Genomic DNA, 18,749 nt, shown 5'->3' with positions numbered 1-18,749 from the left:
TTGGAAGGCGGTATTTTGCAGTTGCTTCACCTTTGGCTACTTGGTACAAGTGATGAGAAATCTATGTACTAAAAGAATTGTCGTGGCAATCTTATGATTGCCACTATTTGAATGTAAAATTTTGTTAGTGCTCTTTTCGATGCGTGGCTTATTTGCATATTTGTTCCTCCATGCCGTGTGGTGTCAAAATTTTTTTTATTGATTTGTGTTCTTGAACCACTTCAATCCATATGCTGTAGGTAGACCAACAATGCCATTAGGGAGGGAATTCCAGGATTTTGACCCAGTGACAATGAAGGAATGACAATATAGTTCCAAGTCACAATGGTGAGTGGCTTGGAGGGGAACTTGCAGGTGGTGGTGTTCCCCTGAATCTGCTGCTCTTGTCCTCCTAGATGGAAGTGGTCAAGGGTTTGGAAGGTGCTGTCTGAGGATCTTTTGAGTTTCTGCAGTGCACCTTGTAGATAGTACACGTTGCTGCTCCAAGCATTGGTCACGGTGCAAGTGGATGCTTGTGGATATGGCGCCAGTCAAGCAGCCTGCTTTATCCTGGATGGTGTCAAGCTTCTTGAGTGTTCTTGGAGCTGGACCTATCCAGGCAAGTGGCGAATACCCCATCACATTCTCGACTTCTACCTTGTGGATTATGGACAGGCTTTGGAGAGTCAGGAGGGGAATTGCCTGCAGCTGTATTCCTGGCCTGAAACCTGCTCTTGTTCACCACTGTGCTTATGTGGTGAGTCCAGTTGATTGTCTAGTCAGTGGTACCCCCCAGGATGTTAATAGTGGGGGATTGAGTGATAGTAAAACCATTGAATGTCAAGGGGCAGTGGTTAGGTTGTCTCTTATTGGAGATGGTCATAGCCTGGCATTTGGGTGGTGTGAATGTTACCTGCCACTTGTCAACCCAACCCTGGATATTGTCCAGGTCTTGTTGCAGTTGAGTGTGGACTGCTTCCCTATCTGAGGAGCCGCGAATGGTGCTGAACCTTGTGCAATCAACGACAAACATCCCTACTTCTGACCTTTCTGAACATAGAACATAGAACAGTACAGGCCCTTTGGCCCATGATGTTGTGCCGAACTTTTACCCTAAACCTAAGGTCTATTTAACCTCCACCCCTACCTTATACTATTGTCCATATGCCTATCTAATAGCGGCTTAAATGCCACTAATGAGGCCGACTCACTAGCCTCTGCGGCAATGCATTCCATGCCCCTACCACTCTCTGAATAAAGAACCTACCTCAGATGTCTCCCCTATATCTACCTCCACTCACTTTAAAACTATGCCCTCTTGTAATAGCTGCCTCCACCCTAGGAAAATGTCTCTGGCTGTCCACTCTATCTGTACCTCTGATCATTTTGTATACCTCTATCAAGTCACCTTTCATCCTCCGTCATTCTAAAGAGAAAAGCCCTAGCTCTCTTGACCTTTCCTCGCAAGACTTTCTTTCCATTCCAGGCAACATCCTGGTAAATCTCCTCTGCACCTTTTCCAACGCTTCCACACCTTTCCTGTAATGAGGCAACCAGAACTGGACACAATACTGATTATGATAACAAGAAAGTCAGTCATGAAGCAGCTGAAGATGTTTGGGCCGAGCACACAACCCTGAGGAACTCCTGCAGAGATGACTGACCTTCAACAACCAGAACCATCTTCTTATCTGCCAGGTATGACTCCAACCAGTGGAGAGTTTGCCCAGATACCCATTGATTCCTGTTGTGCTGGTGCTCCTTGATGCCACATTTGGTTGAACGCAGCCTTGATGTAAAGGGCTGACACACTCACATCACCTCTGGAATTTGACTCTTTTACCATGTTTGAATGAAGGCTAGTCTAGAGCTGAGTGGCCCTGGCAGAACTCAAACTGGGCGTCACTGCAGATGTTATTGCTGAGCCAGTGCTGCTTGATAGCACCGTTGATGACACCTTCCATCACGTTAATGATGATCAAGAGTAGATTGGGGCAGTAATTGGCTAGGTTGGCTTTGTCCTGCTTTTTATGAATATCCATAATTTTCACAAATCTGTTGGGATATCCAGTTGACTGGCATGCTGATTTATTTTTCATCTGTCTTGTAGGGATGCATCACACTTTCATTTGAACTCCTTCCTGATGACTTCTCTGAGAAGGGAGAATCAAATATATCTTCTATTAGAGAGTGAATGTATTGTTTTTACAGGATACTTTTGTTAATTGTTGACTGTGCTAGGTGAAATTCAGACTTGGAATCTGAGCATTTCCAGATCCTGTTTTAACAGCTCTGGACAGGTTGACTGAACTCTGCTCAATCTGGAATGCAGTCTTGGGTTTCTTTATATCAGCAATGCCACTTTGAATGTTGCCAAATCTTTCTCCAGGTGTTACAATGGTGTAACTGCTGGAGTTTAGAAGAGTAGGAGATGACTTGATTAAAACATTGGAGATCCTTGACAGGGAAGATGAGGAAAGGATGTTTCAATTTAAGAGATAATCTGGAACTAAGAGTCACTTTATAAAAATATAAGGGTTCACCTATTTAAGACAGATAGGGAGAATATTTTTTGGGGTCATGTGTCTTTGGAATTCTCTTTCTCAAAAAGTGGGGGAAGCAGAGAGACATTTTTGATAAGGGGTGAAAGGTTATCTGGGCGGGTGGGAATGTGGAGTAATAGATCTTTTTGAATGACAGAGCAGGTTGGAAGAGCTGAGGACTTACTTCTGTTCTTAACTCGTGTGTACAATCCCAGTGGAGACTAATGATTTTTAAGGACCACATTTTCTCAGTGACCAGAAATAACTGAACAGCAAGATTTCAACATTACTTAATTTGTTGTCTCAGTTGCCTATTGAAATCAAAGGCACTTTTGAATCAACACCTTTTTTGCTGCGCACCACATTTCTGGAAGATTGTGTAACATTACAGGAAATTCCAAAGTATCTCCCAGCTCTCCAGCAGTCTTGTTTCTCCTGGCTGCACTAGGTCAAATCTTCCAGTGTCCTTTGAAAATTGTTTCACCCAGCCTGGGTCTTCTAGATACAATTTTCATCAGCAAGTTTCACCTCGGCATTAAGGCATTCCTTAATTCTCCACAGCTTTTACTGTTGTGTTCCCTTCCTTTCCCATAGAAAATGAACTTTCACCTGCATCCTGTTTAGTTGTTAACACAAAACAATCCCTCTCTGCTTCTCAAAAAAAAAACTGTGCTTTTCTGTGAGACACTTTGTAAAGGTGTTAAAGCTATCAATTGACATTTCAATAGTTTCTCTCTGTCTGGCAGCCAGATCACATAGGCATGTTTCCAAGCTGATCCTCTTTTTCAGAATGTTCTATCTGAACTCAAGTAGACATGTTAGAACATAACTATTTGTAAACTCCAGTGCTCATGATGATGGGTGCATTCATGCTATCTCAGTTAAATTAATTGATAACATACAAAGAACCATCAGAATGCCTAATTTGAGATTTTATATTAAATGATGTATTCAAAAATTAATTGACTTTTAAAAATCTTGTCTATAACTTGTTAATAAGTTAAGACTACAGTCACTTCTGTGAACTTATTGAATTTGTTTAAAATTCTCCTTTTTCTGTCGCACCTTAATTTTAGAATGTTGAAGATAATGAATGTTTGAGTTTATTCAAGTTAATCTTTGAGTTTCTATATGCATTTAAAATGACATTTATTAATACAGTTTAATGAACTAGAAGAAAAACTGCAGGTGAAAAATGGTGAAATTAGAGTTCTGCGAGACTCTTTACACCGTGTGGAATCTGAATTTGACCAGCAAAAAAAATTGTACATACTTGGTGAGAAGGACAAAGCCGAAGCTCAAAGCCAAAGAGAAAAGGAGCTCTCCAAAAAGGTATGAAACAAATTCAGCAGGAAAGATCACTTGCTATTTAAATTTGTATCACTTCTAATTTTAGAATAAAGACTAGGTTGCTCACAAAGCCAGTGCCTTCGAAATCATGCACAGTCTACTTTGGTTAGATTTTTTGTGAAAAGTTACATGTAAATATGCACTGACCTTGTGTTCTGCTATCCTGTGACTCCTGAGTTATCTCAGTTTCCTCTTTTCAATGGGCCAGTGCTTCTGTTTCGTTCAGTGCCTGTCCTTAATTGGTTGTTTGAAATTGGAATTTTGAATCGAATTATATTGGGCCTGCAGCAGTAACTGCCCATTTGGTCCACCAGATGCATATTGACTTTTGCATTTCACACCAACCTCCTCGCATCCCTTTAGTAAGGAGTTATGTATGACCGTCTTTTCTGCTATTGCTGCTGTGTGCTTCATTGCTGCTTAGATAATATTGTAATTCTTTGTATTTGAAGAGTAAATTGAGTGCATTGAAATGTTGAAAAGCAATACAATTTTAGTGTCTAATTTTCCTTTTGTCCTTGACTGCACTCTATGGTGTTGTGGAAGCAGATCTCTGGCTGAGAGCACTCTTCAGGTGCAAGCCAAGGCAGTGAATGTCAGTAAGTTTGTTGACAATGGAGGCCATCAGTTTTCACCGTCCAAACATCAATATGTATACTAGGATATTGGAATGGAACTCCTACTGTAATTTCCCACTACTTCCCAGCTCATCTTGATTTTAGTTCCCCAATGTGTGGATCACTGAAGATAATAGTAACAGTACCATTATGGAATTCCCTCCCTAATGGCATTGTGGGCTTACTTTCAGCACTTGGATTGTAGTCATTCAAGATGGCTTATCACCAACTTCTATGGATGAGCAATAAATTCAAGTGAAGGACATGGTTGTCACTGTCTATGTGTGAATTAAAACATAAGGCCCCTTTTCGGATTGTTGCCACTTAAATTTTACAGTGGCAATTTTTTGGTAAAAGCCCAAACTGCTACATTCCTTTTCAATTTAATTCACTACACACTGACTTTAGATTAGTCTTCTGTCTGGATAAATATATTTTCAGTGGTGTGCTTTTGTGAAATTCAGGTACAATCATTGCAGTCTGAACTACACTTCAAAGAAGCAGAGATGAATGAGCTGCGTGCAAAACTCATAAACTGTGAAAGACTGACCAAGTCTGCAGTCGCAAGTGTTGCAAAAATCAGGTATGTGAGACGAACTAATTGGATGTTCTAAATTTTGGCTTTTCAAGGATAGTGAGAGAATTCTTTCGAAATTTCTTCTTTTTTTTTTGTTTTGTTGCTCTGTGGTACAGCTGATGTTTTTATAATGTTCAATAAACTTGTTCATGTAACATCCATAAATCCTGTCCCATGGGAAAAGATGAGCATTAAAGTTAACTGGTTTACCAACTTAAACCAGATTATGCAATTTTACAGATCGGTTTGTCCAATCAGAATGGCTACAAAATGTTTTCCTTTCAATAGCAGGAAAAATAATTTGAAAATATTATTTCAAGTTGACTGTTGAGAATATATTGCACAACATTTATGGTTTGTGTGGAGTTTGGAAACCTTGATCGTTGGCTATTGGATCAATTTGTACATGACAGTAGTCGTTTTGGCAAGAGATACACTTTCGTTTTTCAGTCCAGGCTGAAAATGTCAGTTTTAGTGTATTACCTACATGCTTTGCAGAAGTGAGAGGCATATGATGAGTGGATAGTAATTTGCCTTCCTTCTTGTGGGGAGGTTTCCAGCTTTCTCTCATTGGCTTGGTTGGGGTAAATACCACAAATATTTAATTTCTAATTATGTACATCAATTTCACTCAATTGTTTTTCAGTTTGTACCTATGTTACTTGCGACTAGGCACTGAAGATTGTACACTGCAACAAAATGGTTGTTGAGATTCTTGGGACATATTGCATAAACCTTCAGAACTGTTTATACCTTATGGATGTTGGGAAGCTCAGCTTGAATGTTCTTAAATTTATTTGCTCAAGATTTGTTTTTGGGCTTGGGTATTCTTGTTATGAGCCCTGTACTGGGGACATTTTATTTTAAAGCCTTTTCTTCTATGAAGCAAAATGTTAAATTTGCACGCCTGAATTTTACCCCTTGACTATTAAATTTAGCTGGTTCATTCAGAAGGCTGTTGAACTAGAACAGAAGGCAGTGTGAATTGGAGAGTGTTTTGCTTTTCTGTCCTCATTTATACTGGTCTACCCAAAGTGTCTTTTTAAAGAATTATCAAGTTTGAGTATCAAATTATTGAAGGCAGCTCACTGCCACCACCTCCAGAGGCAAATGCTGGCCAGCTATACCCGAATCCCATGAACTGATTAAAATAAATCAGTTTAGTTTAAAAGCTCAAGCTCAATGGCACCAATTCCTTAGTGGATTGTTGTGCTAAATTGAAGTTATTGGAGTATTTCTACTTATTCAAATATTAATTTTTAGTATCTGTCTTGATATTAAATATAGCTGTGAACAAACTGTGTGTTTAAGCCCTAGGAAAAGTTCATCTGGATCCATAAAACCTGAAAGCAGTCCTTCTCCTCAGATTGCAAGGAATTATTTTCCTGATAAAAAAGCATTTGCTGCAGAGATGTCTCCTGTGCATTCTGTTTGTTCTGCTCCAACAACAAACCAGATATTAACTGATAAGGAAGGTGATGTTGTTTATTTCACATGACATTCGTTTTGTTGGATTGATGTTAAGCTGCAGTTGTTTTGAACTAGTCGAAGGTATTCTATGAACTTTTAAGATCAAAATATGAAATTTGTCTGTGAAGAGCACTTGAATCATTGATTTAGTATGTTTTTATCGATTCAATTTTGTATATATAAGAACCTAAGTAATAGGAGCAGTAATCATTCAGTCCCTCGATCCTATCATGGCTGATTTGTCTTGGTCCTCCACATTTTTCGTCCCACCTCCCTATAGCCTTCAACTCCTGTGTTTCAAACATCACTATTCTACTTCGGCTTTTTAAAATACTTTCAGCGATCAACTGTTACAAATCTTTGAAGTAGAGAATTCCAGACATTCACTCCCTTCTGAGAGGAAAAAAAATTCCTTCACATCTCAGTTTAAAATGAGCATCCCCTTTATTCTGTAATGGTCCCGTTGTTCAGTCAATATGCTTATTTAAATCGTAATGACAGTTGTAATGCCCTTGTATATCTCCATTATTTCCTGATTTGTATTTTGTCCTACAGTGATGTACCTCATCATAGGTCTATAGATGACTTGCACCCATGACATTGTTCCTTGCATTTCTTTATTACCACCCAAACGGGTTCCACATCGTGATCCATTGCGCCTATATAGCTACTCACTGTTGCACTGATAAACTTCCCCCTTGTTAACATGGCTATCCTACACTATTTTTCGAGTATGTCAAATATCCTTGAATATTAAGTTCCTAGTCTTGGTCACCCTTTATTAGGATGAATATGTTTTCTTCATGATCTACAGCTCGCTAGTATGAATGTCTCCCAGAAAAAAAATGATTTTGGTGGAAGATAAATAATGGCTATGATTTTCTAAATTGACGCCAGTCTGAGGACCTGAATCAAGTGAAGCATAGCAGGCATTGTTGCTGCAGCACATGCTGTTTACTGGATTGAGATACTTTTGCTAATTTACAATGTAATGTAAGTTACATCAGGAGGAAGATATTTGAGTTGTAAGATCATGAAATATTTGATGTAGAGAGAATTATTGGAGGATTAAGATCATGAGGGATTTGAATATGAGTTTGTGTTTGTTTCGAGATGTGCCAAACTGGAAACAAATATGGGTCCATGTGCACAAGGATGCTGCAGTGAGTGGGACTTGGTGCATATTTGGGTATGGCAGCAGGCATTGCTAATTTACAGTTTATGCCAGGTGTAGAATGGGAGCTACCCAGGAGAGCAGTGTATTTGCATTGTCTAGAGGTAATGTAAGGCATTAATCAGGATTTCAGTGTAATATTTGGATGATCCAGGTTGTAAATGAGTGATGTTATGGAACTGTTAATTAATGTTCAAATTATAACTTTTAACACTTACAGACACTCGGGATTTGAAAGAGTTGCACATTACCAAGAGGGAAATGTCGAAAAAGTGTCCCTCGCTTAATTCCATTCAGGGAAAATTGTCTCATAGCAGACAATCTGAAAGTAAGTAATCATGATATTAATGCATAGACATGATTTGGCAGAATATGAGCCCATGCCAGTTAATTAATGTTCCCATAGGTAATGGGTTTGGTGATGCAGCTTCCATGGCTTTAAACACATTGGTGTCACGTGGCCCTTGATACTCGATCAATAATCTCTTTATTCCAGACATCACTATGTTGATTTACTCTAGAATTGATCCTGTATTGAAGAGTGAAAAATGGATATTCCTTTGTTATCTGTTTCAGGTGGTGCTTGTTTTAGTGTAGTAAAATTTAAGTAGGCTTTCTGATAACTGTGTTACAATTATTAATTTACAATTCAAATGATTTTTGAAAGGAACTTTGTGTAAATATTTGGCAAATACGAAATGGTTACTAAATCTAACAACGGATAACTGTTATAAAGTTATTGCAGTATTCAATTTTTTTCAATCTCCAAGTGTTGGATGGAATTCTTAGCTGATAGTCAGACTGTATACGATTTTGTAGACATCGCAGTCCCTGAGAGAATGGGAGCAATTCTATTAGTCTCTGGGGAAACCTCTTAGGATTGCACATATTAGGTTCCTCTGGTTACTTGAGTAGCAGCAATGGCTCCTTGGAAATTGTAAATTTGACCCTTTATGGGGATTGTGAGAAGTCCATATATGTGGTGTATTGACTATTCTGTTTCTAAAATTAATTTCTCCATGACCTTTTGAGGATGAGCATATGTTCTGCTGATATTCACCTCACTCTGGGTGCCATCCTAGAGTAGCCTGAGATTTTGGAAGAATGAGGGAAGAAATTTGCAAAATGTAGGGAGATGTTAACGTGAAATGATGATGCATACTTAGCATTCAGTACATGAAGGGTTAATGGTCTAAACCATGTCATTGTATGGAGGACCCAAGAATTGTCAAGGCACTTCTTCTTTGCCGGTTTGAGTTCGTTAAAATCTTCATTTCTTAGTATTTTTATCCCCCAACTTTCCTCCTTGAGGCTCTTGGTTATGATACTTGTAAATTTTATGTGCACAGCCAATTACTATAGGCATGAAGTATAGAGTTTGTGACTTTGCCCTTATGTGTGAATTTTTCAGAGGTGGATGAGGGATGAAAGTCAGTAAAATGTACGTTTTCCCCTGCTTTTGGTTTTTATTTGATGTTTTTTGCATAACAGAAATATGAAAACAACATTTTGAATTAAAGGTACAGACTTGACATTTGTTTTCAGTTCATGTTATTTAGTTGGAAGTGTATTTTCATTGATACAGGTGAGAGGAAGCAGGCATCTTGGTCCATTGCTGATCTTCAAATGGCTAATAGAAGGTGTGGAGAAGCAGTCAAAGGTGAGACTTCTCAGACTTCTAGTGTCTGTGATTATTGTCTCCAACTAAATATCCTATTTATTATTGAGGTAAATTGAAATTACTTGTATTCATAAGTCAGTCCTATGACTATGACCAGTCCCAAGGCTCTTGCACAGTATTGGTCCTTTGGATGAACCAGTATGTTGATTTTGAAGGGAGGTGTCTGAGGTGGGATGACTTTAAAATGGCTGTTGCAAGTAGTTTGCAGGTTGAATATTCCTAGGTTGCTCGCAAGATTTCTCCATTGCTCTGAGCTACCTGTAAGCAAATACGGATACTTTTGAATGAATGGGCCAATTTTGTAACTTTTGTCATTATAATAGACTTATTGCAAAGTTGGACACCATGGTGGAAAGGAGTTGATGTTATGCAGGCTAGAAATTCTTTAACTTCCATTTTTCTTTTGCATTACTTGTTGGCTTTAGGAACATGTGGTGATTTCTATTTATTATGGAATGTGTGTTTCTTAAGGTGCTGTACTGATGACTGTATTGCTTAGCCAACCTGTTGGTCCTGGAAATTTGGGATTGAGCTACCTTCTCAACAGCAATTCTGAAACATTTTATGGTTTGATCCAACAGCATAGTTGCCTTGGCATGTAAGTATAACTTATTGCAAATGAGAGCAGTAAATACAATAAACTTCAATATCAGCAAAGCAAAAATTAAACAGCTCTAATATTACATCTTTCAAAAGAATTGGAAATTTTTTTGTAATTGTTGGAGAATACTGCAAAGAAATCTTGCTGAATAAATAAATTATCTTATTTATTTAGTTCCAAAGTTGGAAAGAATTTTTGTTTCAGTTGGCAAAATAAATTTTATTATTTCCCAGCATAAAACTGACTGCAAAAATCTATTAATGATTTCCTGTATAGATGGAATGGTGACATGGGGGAATAAATTACAGCAGTTTTCAGTTGTCTGAGCAAATTTGAGGAAAATGAAATAACGTATTGCAACTTGTCTAAAATGAAACTTCTTCCTTTTATTGAAAGTGTGCGATGGTTGCAGCTTTTGTCTATTTAATTTTAATCTCTTGAATTCCAGTAAGGAAATTTAAAGATGTTTTGAATGTTCATCCTGCCTTCTTTAGTTCTTTTCAGTAAATAATTCATTCTTAACAATTGTTTAGTGTTTAAAATGGTTTCAGCCAGCTGTACTTTGGAAATCAAGCAATATTTTTAAAACGTCAAATTTTCTTCCAAGTACAAGGTAAAATCTTGCTATGTTTAAATAGGCAAATAAGTTAGCTTCTAGGATGACTCCCAAATTCTCAGAATTCGAACTCCCCAACTCTGAGACACCCCATCTAACTATCACGCGCACACTTTTTGCCTTCTCTTCTTGACTGCTGCTTTCTACATTGCTTCAAATCTTGAACAATGTTTATATTATGTGCATATTTTGAAGTTTAAGAATGGAATACTCTGTTTGATGTATCATTAATTTATTTCTAAACCATGATTGGGGAAGGTGATGGCTTAGTGGTATTATTGCTGGGGTGTTAAATCAGAGACCCGGGTAATGTTCTAGGGACCCGGGTTCAAATCCTGCCATGGCAGATGGTGGAATTTGAATTTAGCATGGGGGAAAAAAAATGGAATTAAGAGTCTAATGATGACCGTCGTCAATTGTCAGGAAAACCCATCTGGTTCACCAGTATCCTTTAGGGAAGAAAACTGCAATCCTTACCCTTGTTTGGCCTACATGTGACTCCAGGCCCAGTGGTTAACTCTTACCTGCTCTCTGAGCAATTAGGAATGGGCAATTAATGCTGGTCTAGTTAGCGGTGCCAACATCCCATGAATAAATAAAAAAAATTACCTTCTGTTTACAATCGTCAAAATAATAAACTTCATGTCCTGACTGTTGCATTTATTATATTTCTATTATTTTTAACATCCATTCCTTTTCATTTTCAACAGCAGCTAATACAAAATACTACAACAATTTGTCTCATTTGGATTATCATAGGTCTGATGTTTAACAGGACATTGTTCCAATATGTATCTAATTGTCACAATATTTAGCCTTTCTTAAAGTTACATTTAGGACAGAGGTAAGGAGTTTTTTTTCTCTCATAGAGGGTCGGGAGTCTTTGGAACTCTGTCTTCCTCAAAAGACATTGGAAGCAGTGTCCCTGAATATTTTTCAGTCAGAGCTATATCCTTGGTAAGTGTAGTGGTGAAATGTTATGAGGGGAAGGCAGAAATGTGGAACAATCAGATCAGATTGAGGGGCCGAGTGGTGTACTCCTGCTCCCAATTAATATGTACAACTTGCTCAACATTTTTTAAAAAGTATGTACATAACAAATATACAGAGTATGGTGTTGTCCTAAACAGAAATTTTGCTGCAGTATTCAGTAGCTTTCATTGGTTTGCATACTCAAGGACTGGATTTCAGTTCTGGTGATGTAATATTTCAGTTGGCTAAGAGGTAGTAAGAATTATCGATGCTAGAGTCAAAGATAACACAGTGTGGAGTTGAAGGAACACAGCAGGTCAGGCAGCATCAGAGGAGCAGGAAAGCTGACGTTTGGGTTCCCAACAGAAGTGCAGTTTTTTGGGTTCTTCTTCATAAGGGTGCCTACCCGAAACGTCAGCTTTCCTGCTCCTCTGATGCTGCCTGACCTGCTGTGGTCCTCCAGCTCCACACTGTTATTTCAGTTGGCCAACGTGCTCATGTTTCTTAGGTTCAATCCAATATACCAAGTTCATTCAGCCAGTATGGATCAAGATCGATAGTTATATAGGAAACTTGATTAGACTGTCCACTAAATGTTTAAACTAAAAATCCAAGTGATAATTTATTAAAATGACATCTTTCCTTTTTGTAGTGGGACTTCATTAGCTGAGAAATCTTCTGAAGTTGGAATAAAAGGAACGCTTTTAAGTCTAAGTGAGCTTCAGCGTTTAGCTATTTGTGGCATTAATATGCTCATCTTTGACCAAGAATCATCAGAACAAAAGTTAGACACCACAAAAGCTACTCTTGGACTGAGAAGTCAAAATGACTTGCCTAGCGCAGTTCATCTTTTGCCACTAATTGATTTTTACCTTGGGACTTATTGTCAAGCTCTGCAGACTGAAAAAGTAGGAAGGAACCCTGCAGGAAGAAGAAATTGCTATCCCGCCAGTCCTACTGCCTCAAATGTGGATGATTGTTTTAACAATTTGGAAGATTTTGCACTTTCAGCGCTTGATGTTTTATATCACCTTGTATCACATAGTCAAAAGGCTGGAAAATCCTTGTTGATCCCTACCTCCAGTCAAAGTATTCAAGGTGGCACTGTCATAACGACACAATCACATAAGAATCCAACACTGAGCGGGCATGGAAATGAAGAGGAAGCAGGAATATGTGGACTTCAAGAAGAACATGCTAAACTACAGGAATTGGTTGGTTTAGACCAACCTCAGCATAATTTGTTCAACAAATTGCTGCAACTTTCTGATCCTGTGGTTATAAGTGTCACATATAGAAGAGAAAATCTCCAGAATCTAAGCCTGAGAATTTTGGGGAAGGTTGCTGAAAACGCTACTACTGAACTCCTCAGCAGGTAAAGAAAAACAGAATAAAATCTCTCACATTATGGTTAATTATAATGATTCTTGTAGTGCAATTTTAACCCTAGCTTGAAGTCCCAGGTTAAATCACATTTGTGCAGAGTTTGCTGGTAATAGCTGGATTGACGTCAAATGCACTATGATTACCCTCCGCTCTCCTTGACTAGATAAAATGGGTTTTGATTGTTAGTCCTGATCATTATCCAGTATCCCTTTCAGGTAGTGCACACATGTCAACTGGAACTGTCTTGGGGTGATATCCTTTCTATTTATTGGATTTACCATCTGGGCACTCCAGAATAATTTTAGAATGTTTTATTTGTGTATAAAAGCCCAAGTGGGATTGATTGTGTTTGTGGTATCTAATGTTTCTCTGGTGTAGAAAAAAACGCACAGTCCAAATAATAATGGCAGACAAGTCTCTAGCATCATCTGGAAATCTACTGGTTTAATTTTGTAATCTGAAATAAATGCAACCAGAATACTTTAAAAAATGTTTTAACTGCTTATTTAATTTAGTCATGGCGATTAATATTTCACTTTTGCAATGAAATAGTTGTGATATAAGGTTGAGCCTTTCAAATTAAAAAATTAAAACAATGCAACTATTATTGTGTTCAGCAAAACTGTTTATCCAACCTATGAATCATTCTGATTACACTGTTGTTATGATGTTGCCCAGGCTTTCAAATGTTAAATTACGTTGTGATCTGTTGCTTGCATGGACAATAATTGAGCCATTCAGACTTTAATCCAGACCATAATCATGTGTTTTGCAGATGCAATTGATCTTTTGTTCCTGCTTTTTTTCGCCAGGAAGCAATTCTTCCAAGTATCTGGCATGCTACTTGTTGAGCCTGCCTGTGTTTTTCAAGTTAATGCATGCTTGTATGAATTTAGATTGCATGCCACAAATGGCTGTAGGCTCATGAGAAGTCTTAAAGTCATTTATAGGCTGAATATTCTGCAGTGATCAAAGTGTCATAAAATCATCGGAACTTGTTGCTCAAAAGAATGACATTCAACTTATTGTACATATGCTGGCTCTTTGAAAGCACAGTCGTATCCCTGATTGTGCCTACACCATTTATTTGCCATTTTTTTCTCAAGGAAGATGGTTAATAATCATTTCAATCTGACAAATGGCAGAATTACTCAAATAATAGCAGTCAAATTCTCTTGAAAGAGAGAGAGAAAGGTATCGTTAAACTGCTACCTCCATGGATCAGTTTTTATTTAGCTACCCTGCAGGAATTCTGCTTCCAGTTATCTTTTCAAAACATTGAGAAAGAACGACAGTGAGTTCCTTCAGCATTAAGGTCGGTTGCATCTGTGTTGTGGAAAACTGCTGCTAACAGCTATGGTTGGTTCATCAAAATCACAAGCATTATTTGAGTAATTAATTGGAATTGTTAACTAGAACCATTTGTTGCTGTGTAGGCCATTTGCTAGTGATTAGTGATTTTAGAATTGATGTTTTGAACATAAAACTTAAAATATTTGACACTGGCTGTCATTTATATGATTCCCTATTAGAGAAATTGTTCTTAAAATGCTGTTTTCACTTTGTGATGCACATCACTCTGTGCCTAACATAATGGGAATCTTTACGTTTTGAGTGTTGTGTTTCTTCTCTGGTTGTAAGAAGATTGAAGGTCGTTGGGTTTGAAGTTTTGATATATAATAGACCTGTAATAATGGAGTCTTTTTAAAAATATTGTAATGTACAGGGATGAAAGAAAATTGTAATCCCAGTTCCCATTCTTTACAGTCCATAATATTTTTTGAAATAGAAAATGTTTCTTAACTCCTTAGTATTTGTGATCATTTTGAATGACCAGCAGCAAACATTTGAAATAGAGGATAAATTATGCGTTCATGCATTTACCTCCAAAACTGTAAGATTACATCAGTCACTGTGTGCTCATGCCTATGTGTTTGGTAACACTCTCACTTTGTGTCTGCCCTGGCTGTCTGTCCAAGCACAGTTCAAAACAATAGTGAACTTATATAAGTCATAAACAAAAAGATAGTTAGTAATTTACGTGATTGGATTGTCGTAGCAAAAGCATATGTTATTTGCAGGTCTGTCAAGGTTGATGTTTTCACTCCTGGTGTGAGGGCCCTGTGGATTTGATAACTGGGGTGTATAATCAGAATTATTGATGGCTTTCCTCAAATTGATGGATTTTCAGTTAATTACAAAATTAGTTACTTGGTAGTCCTCTTTTAGAGCTCATGTTTCTATGCTGATAGTCTCTGCCTCCTCTGGAGGTTCACAACATCGCAGAGAGCAATCTTCAACCTTTTTGATTCACTCCACCTGATATCAAGAAATAGTGGCAGGCACTGGATAATGAAAACAATCGGGCAATAGTGAAGACACTTGGGAACACCACCACTTGCAAATTTCCCTCCAAACCACACACTGTCCTGACTTGCTGTTCCTTCACTGTTACTGGTTCAAAATCCAGGAATTCCCTCAAGGCATTGTGGGTCTCCCTGCAGCACATGGACTGCAGTGGTTCAAGAAAACAGCTCAGCACCACTTTCTCAAGGGTAACTAGGGACGAGTTGCCCAGCCGGTGCAACACATCCCGTGAGTGAATGAACATAGTTGTTTCAATTTAGCTACAATATTAGCATCTACCTGACAATATGGATAATTATCTAATATGTGCTGTACATGAAAAGCAGGACAAATTTGAAACCAGCCAAATACTGCCCCATCAGTTTATTCTCAATCAGTAAAATGATGGAAGGTGTCATCAATAGTGCTATCAAGCAGCACATTCTTAGCAACAATCTGCCAGTTTGGGTTCCACCGCGGCAACTTGGTTTAAACGTGCAAAAGAGCTCAATTCCATAGGTGTGGCGAGAGTGACTGCCCTTGACGTCAAGGTTATGTGTGACCACCAGGCCGTGTGGGATCAAGGAGCCCTAACAAAACTAGAGTCCATGAGAATTGATGAAAGCTGTCTGCTGGTTCAAGTAATATCTGGCACAAGGGAAGATCATTGTGGTTTTTGGAGGCTATTGACCCAAAACTGAATTAGACTTGCCATATAAAGATAGTGGCTGCAAGAACTGGTCAGAGGCTAGGAATCCTACCTGTAATAACTCCCCTCCTAGATCCTCAAAGTCTGTCCACCCTCTACAAGTCACAAGTCAGGAGTGTGATGGAATACTTCTCACTTGTTTGTCACCAGAGTTCCTTAGACAGCACCTTCCAAAGCCACATCCACTTCGATGTAGAAGGACAGGGGCAGCAGTTGCAGCTGGTTGTGTTCCCATATAAATTCCCCTCCAAACTACTCATTGCCCTGACCTGGAAACATATCCCTGTTCTTTCAGCGCCCTTGGGTCAGCTCCTGGAAATCTCTCCCTAAGGGCATTGTGAGTCTACCTACAGCACATGGACTACAGCAGTTCATCAAGGAAGCTCTCACCACCAGCTTCATGAGGGCACTTAGGGACAGGCATAAATGATGGCCCAGCTACCATTGCCCACTTCCTGAGACAGTATTTAAAAAATAAAGCGAGGCTGGATGTTGGACCTAGTTATTGTCCTGTGGTGTTGGTGTAACAGTGCAGTAGTTTATGATATTATGATGAGCCTGAAGGAGCTTTCCTCCTTCCAGAAATCATCGAAGTATAATTTCACACCTTTTCTACTTCACTGCAACTGGGCCACATATTCGAGGTTCATGATCCTGAGGATGTATTCTACATGTGTCAGTGATCCCAATTTATGTGTAGGAATGCAGCCGATATGTGGGAAAGCTGGAGTAAATCTGCTGTTAGATGAAATTTGAGTAGGAAAATGTTAGATGATGCAATGGCATTTGTTTTAGGGCCATTACCATCCTGATCCCACCAGTTATCAGTTGCAATAAAATTACTTGCTTATTTGCATTGATCCTTTCCTCTTTGCCGTCCTGTCCCTTTTTCTCTCTGCACTTCCAACACCATACCCCAATCATTTTCCTTCTCTCAACCCTCTCTTCCCAGCATAGCTATCAGACAAAACTGTTCAACTTTTTCACGTTGATTCAGTAATGGTAAAATATTTGTAGCAAAGATGGTAACCAGGAGTGCATAAAGATGACTTGCACGGAAGCGGGAGACAGAAATTAAAGAAAACTTTGGTAAACACTAGTTTTTTTTTTCTGTTATTTCTCAAATTACTTTTGAGTCAATGAGAGGAAGCTCTCGTGATTTTAAAGCTCCTGACCCAAATGCTTTTAAAGTGCAAGCACATGAGAAAGAAATGGTCATTAGGAAACAAAATATTGTGAACAGTCATTATGCCAGTTAATTGCTTTGGCTAAAATTATTTGGATTTTGTGTTAGGTTCCACCAATTATTAAGCAGTGAAGTGCTGCTCCGATGCCTGTCGCTAGATTCTTCATGCTCCGTTGTCCTCCTTGTTGCCCAGCTCCTGGCAAATCTGACAGATCATGTGGAACTGGCCTCAAAGTTCTGCTCGCAGTCAGGTGAGAGAAAATTCCTTTTGGTTAATCAGTTAATCAACTTGTTTTGCATTTTTCTTTTGATGCTGGGTTATGTTTGTAAGTTCAATACAGAGCATTTGTTGGACAAATAAAATTTAAGTGATTCTAAATCAGCTACATTCTAAAAGAAACTAAAGGGACTGCGTGTTGATTAAAAGTAGTAAACTTCTGAATTTCAAAATAAAGCCTTCGCCATGGTAATGCACAAAAAAGTACCTGCTATGATAAGAGTCTACGGTATTTGGAGGAATTTTCTTAAAGATTCAGTGGGTTGGGTTTGTACTCCTTAGAGTTTAGAAGAATGAAAAGAGATCACATCGAAACACTTTTGGGAGACTTGACAGGCTAGATGCAGAGAGGCTGTTTTCTATTTTCGTGACCAGAGAGCATAATCTGACAGTATGGGATGGTCCATTTAAGACAGATGAAGAGAAGTTTTCCCTCAGTAGTGAACTTGTGGAATTCTTTACCGCAAAGGGCTTTTGAGGCTGTTTTGTAAGAATGTTCAAGGATGAGATAGGCAGATTATTAATTCATAAGAGAATTCAGCATTATAGGGAAAAGGCAAGAAAGTGGAGTTGAGGATTATCAGATCACCCATGATCTCATTGAATGGCAGAGCAGATTTAATTCTGTTTCTACATCGATGATCTTATCAGTTAATTTTATCATTGGTAACTGTAGCAGTGGCACAAGTCAGAACTAAGTTATCTTTGATTTGTGATGTGCAAAGAATAACGGTTTGCACCATTAGGTGCTCTGTTTAAATATATTTGTTTGCCCTTATTTGCATATTCAACATGAAGGCTGTGGGAGAGAAGAAGCACTTCAAATATAAACAATACCGTAAAATTAAGATCAGAAAGAATGTATTGAATGTGTGCCTGGTGACAGCTGAAGAATATACCCTTGAGGGCTGCCTGTCATGTGTCAATGTCCAGCTGCCATTTATTTTGAGCAGGTGTTGCGGGTTCCTTCCTGCTTTTAGATATCAATCTTGTTAACCTTTCACAATTCATAATTCAGCACTGGTTGAATTCACTCCTATATTTAGCAACACAGAATTTAGCAAGATACTTCCTGATATCTTAAAAAAATCTTAGTTGCAAAACCGTACTATCTTCACTGACGTCCAAAACCTTGTCGTTCCTTGAGGCAGAAGCAATGAATCGGGATTTCTTTTTCTTCATAACACCACCATAAAGTGTTCTGGATACTTTCCGTGTTAAAAGCATTTGATAAAAGCAAGTTGTCATTGAAACTTCAGCTAATG

At 38.4% G+C, this 18,749-nt stretch overlaps 1 protein-coding gene across 5 annotated transcripts in view; it reads left to right on the top strand.

Annotated features, from left to right (window-relative positions):
- Positions 1–18,749, top strand: part of LOC109919260 (ATR interacting protein) — a 39,244-nt gene that overhangs the window by 7,653 nt on the left and 12,842 nt on the right. For all 5 annotated transcript variants that reach the window (XM_048606199.1, XM_048606201.1, XM_020519245.2 and 2 more), the window contains exons 5-12: positions 3,684–3,854; positions 4,954–5,072; positions 6,378–6,541; positions 7,931–8,038; positions 9,296–9,370; positions 9,863–9,989; positions 12,233–12,955; positions 17,316–17,458. In XM_048606199.1, coding sequence (XP_048462156.1) covers positions 3,684–3,854; positions 4,954–5,072; positions 6,378–6,541; positions 7,931–8,038; positions 9,296–9,370; positions 9,863–9,989; positions 12,233–12,955; positions 17,316–17,458 — 1,630 coding nt within the window. The remainder of the gene's footprint in view (positions 1–3,683; positions 3,855–4,953; positions 5,073–6,377; positions 6,542–7,930; positions 8,039–9,295; positions 9,371–9,862; positions 9,990–12,232; positions 12,956–17,315; positions 17,459–18,749) is intronic.

The sequence above is a fragment of the Rhincodon typus genome, chromosome 16 (genome assembly GCF_021869965.1).
Source record: "Rhincodon typus isolate 14 chromosome 16, sRhiTyp1.1, whole genome shotgun sequence".
Lineage (NCBI taxonomy): Eukaryota > Metazoa > Chordata > Chondrichthyes > Orectolobiformes > Rhincodontidae > Rhincodon > Rhincodon typus.
The sequence above is the reverse complement of the archived record's forward strand: the minus strand, read 5'-3'. Positions and strand labels throughout refer to the sequence as shown.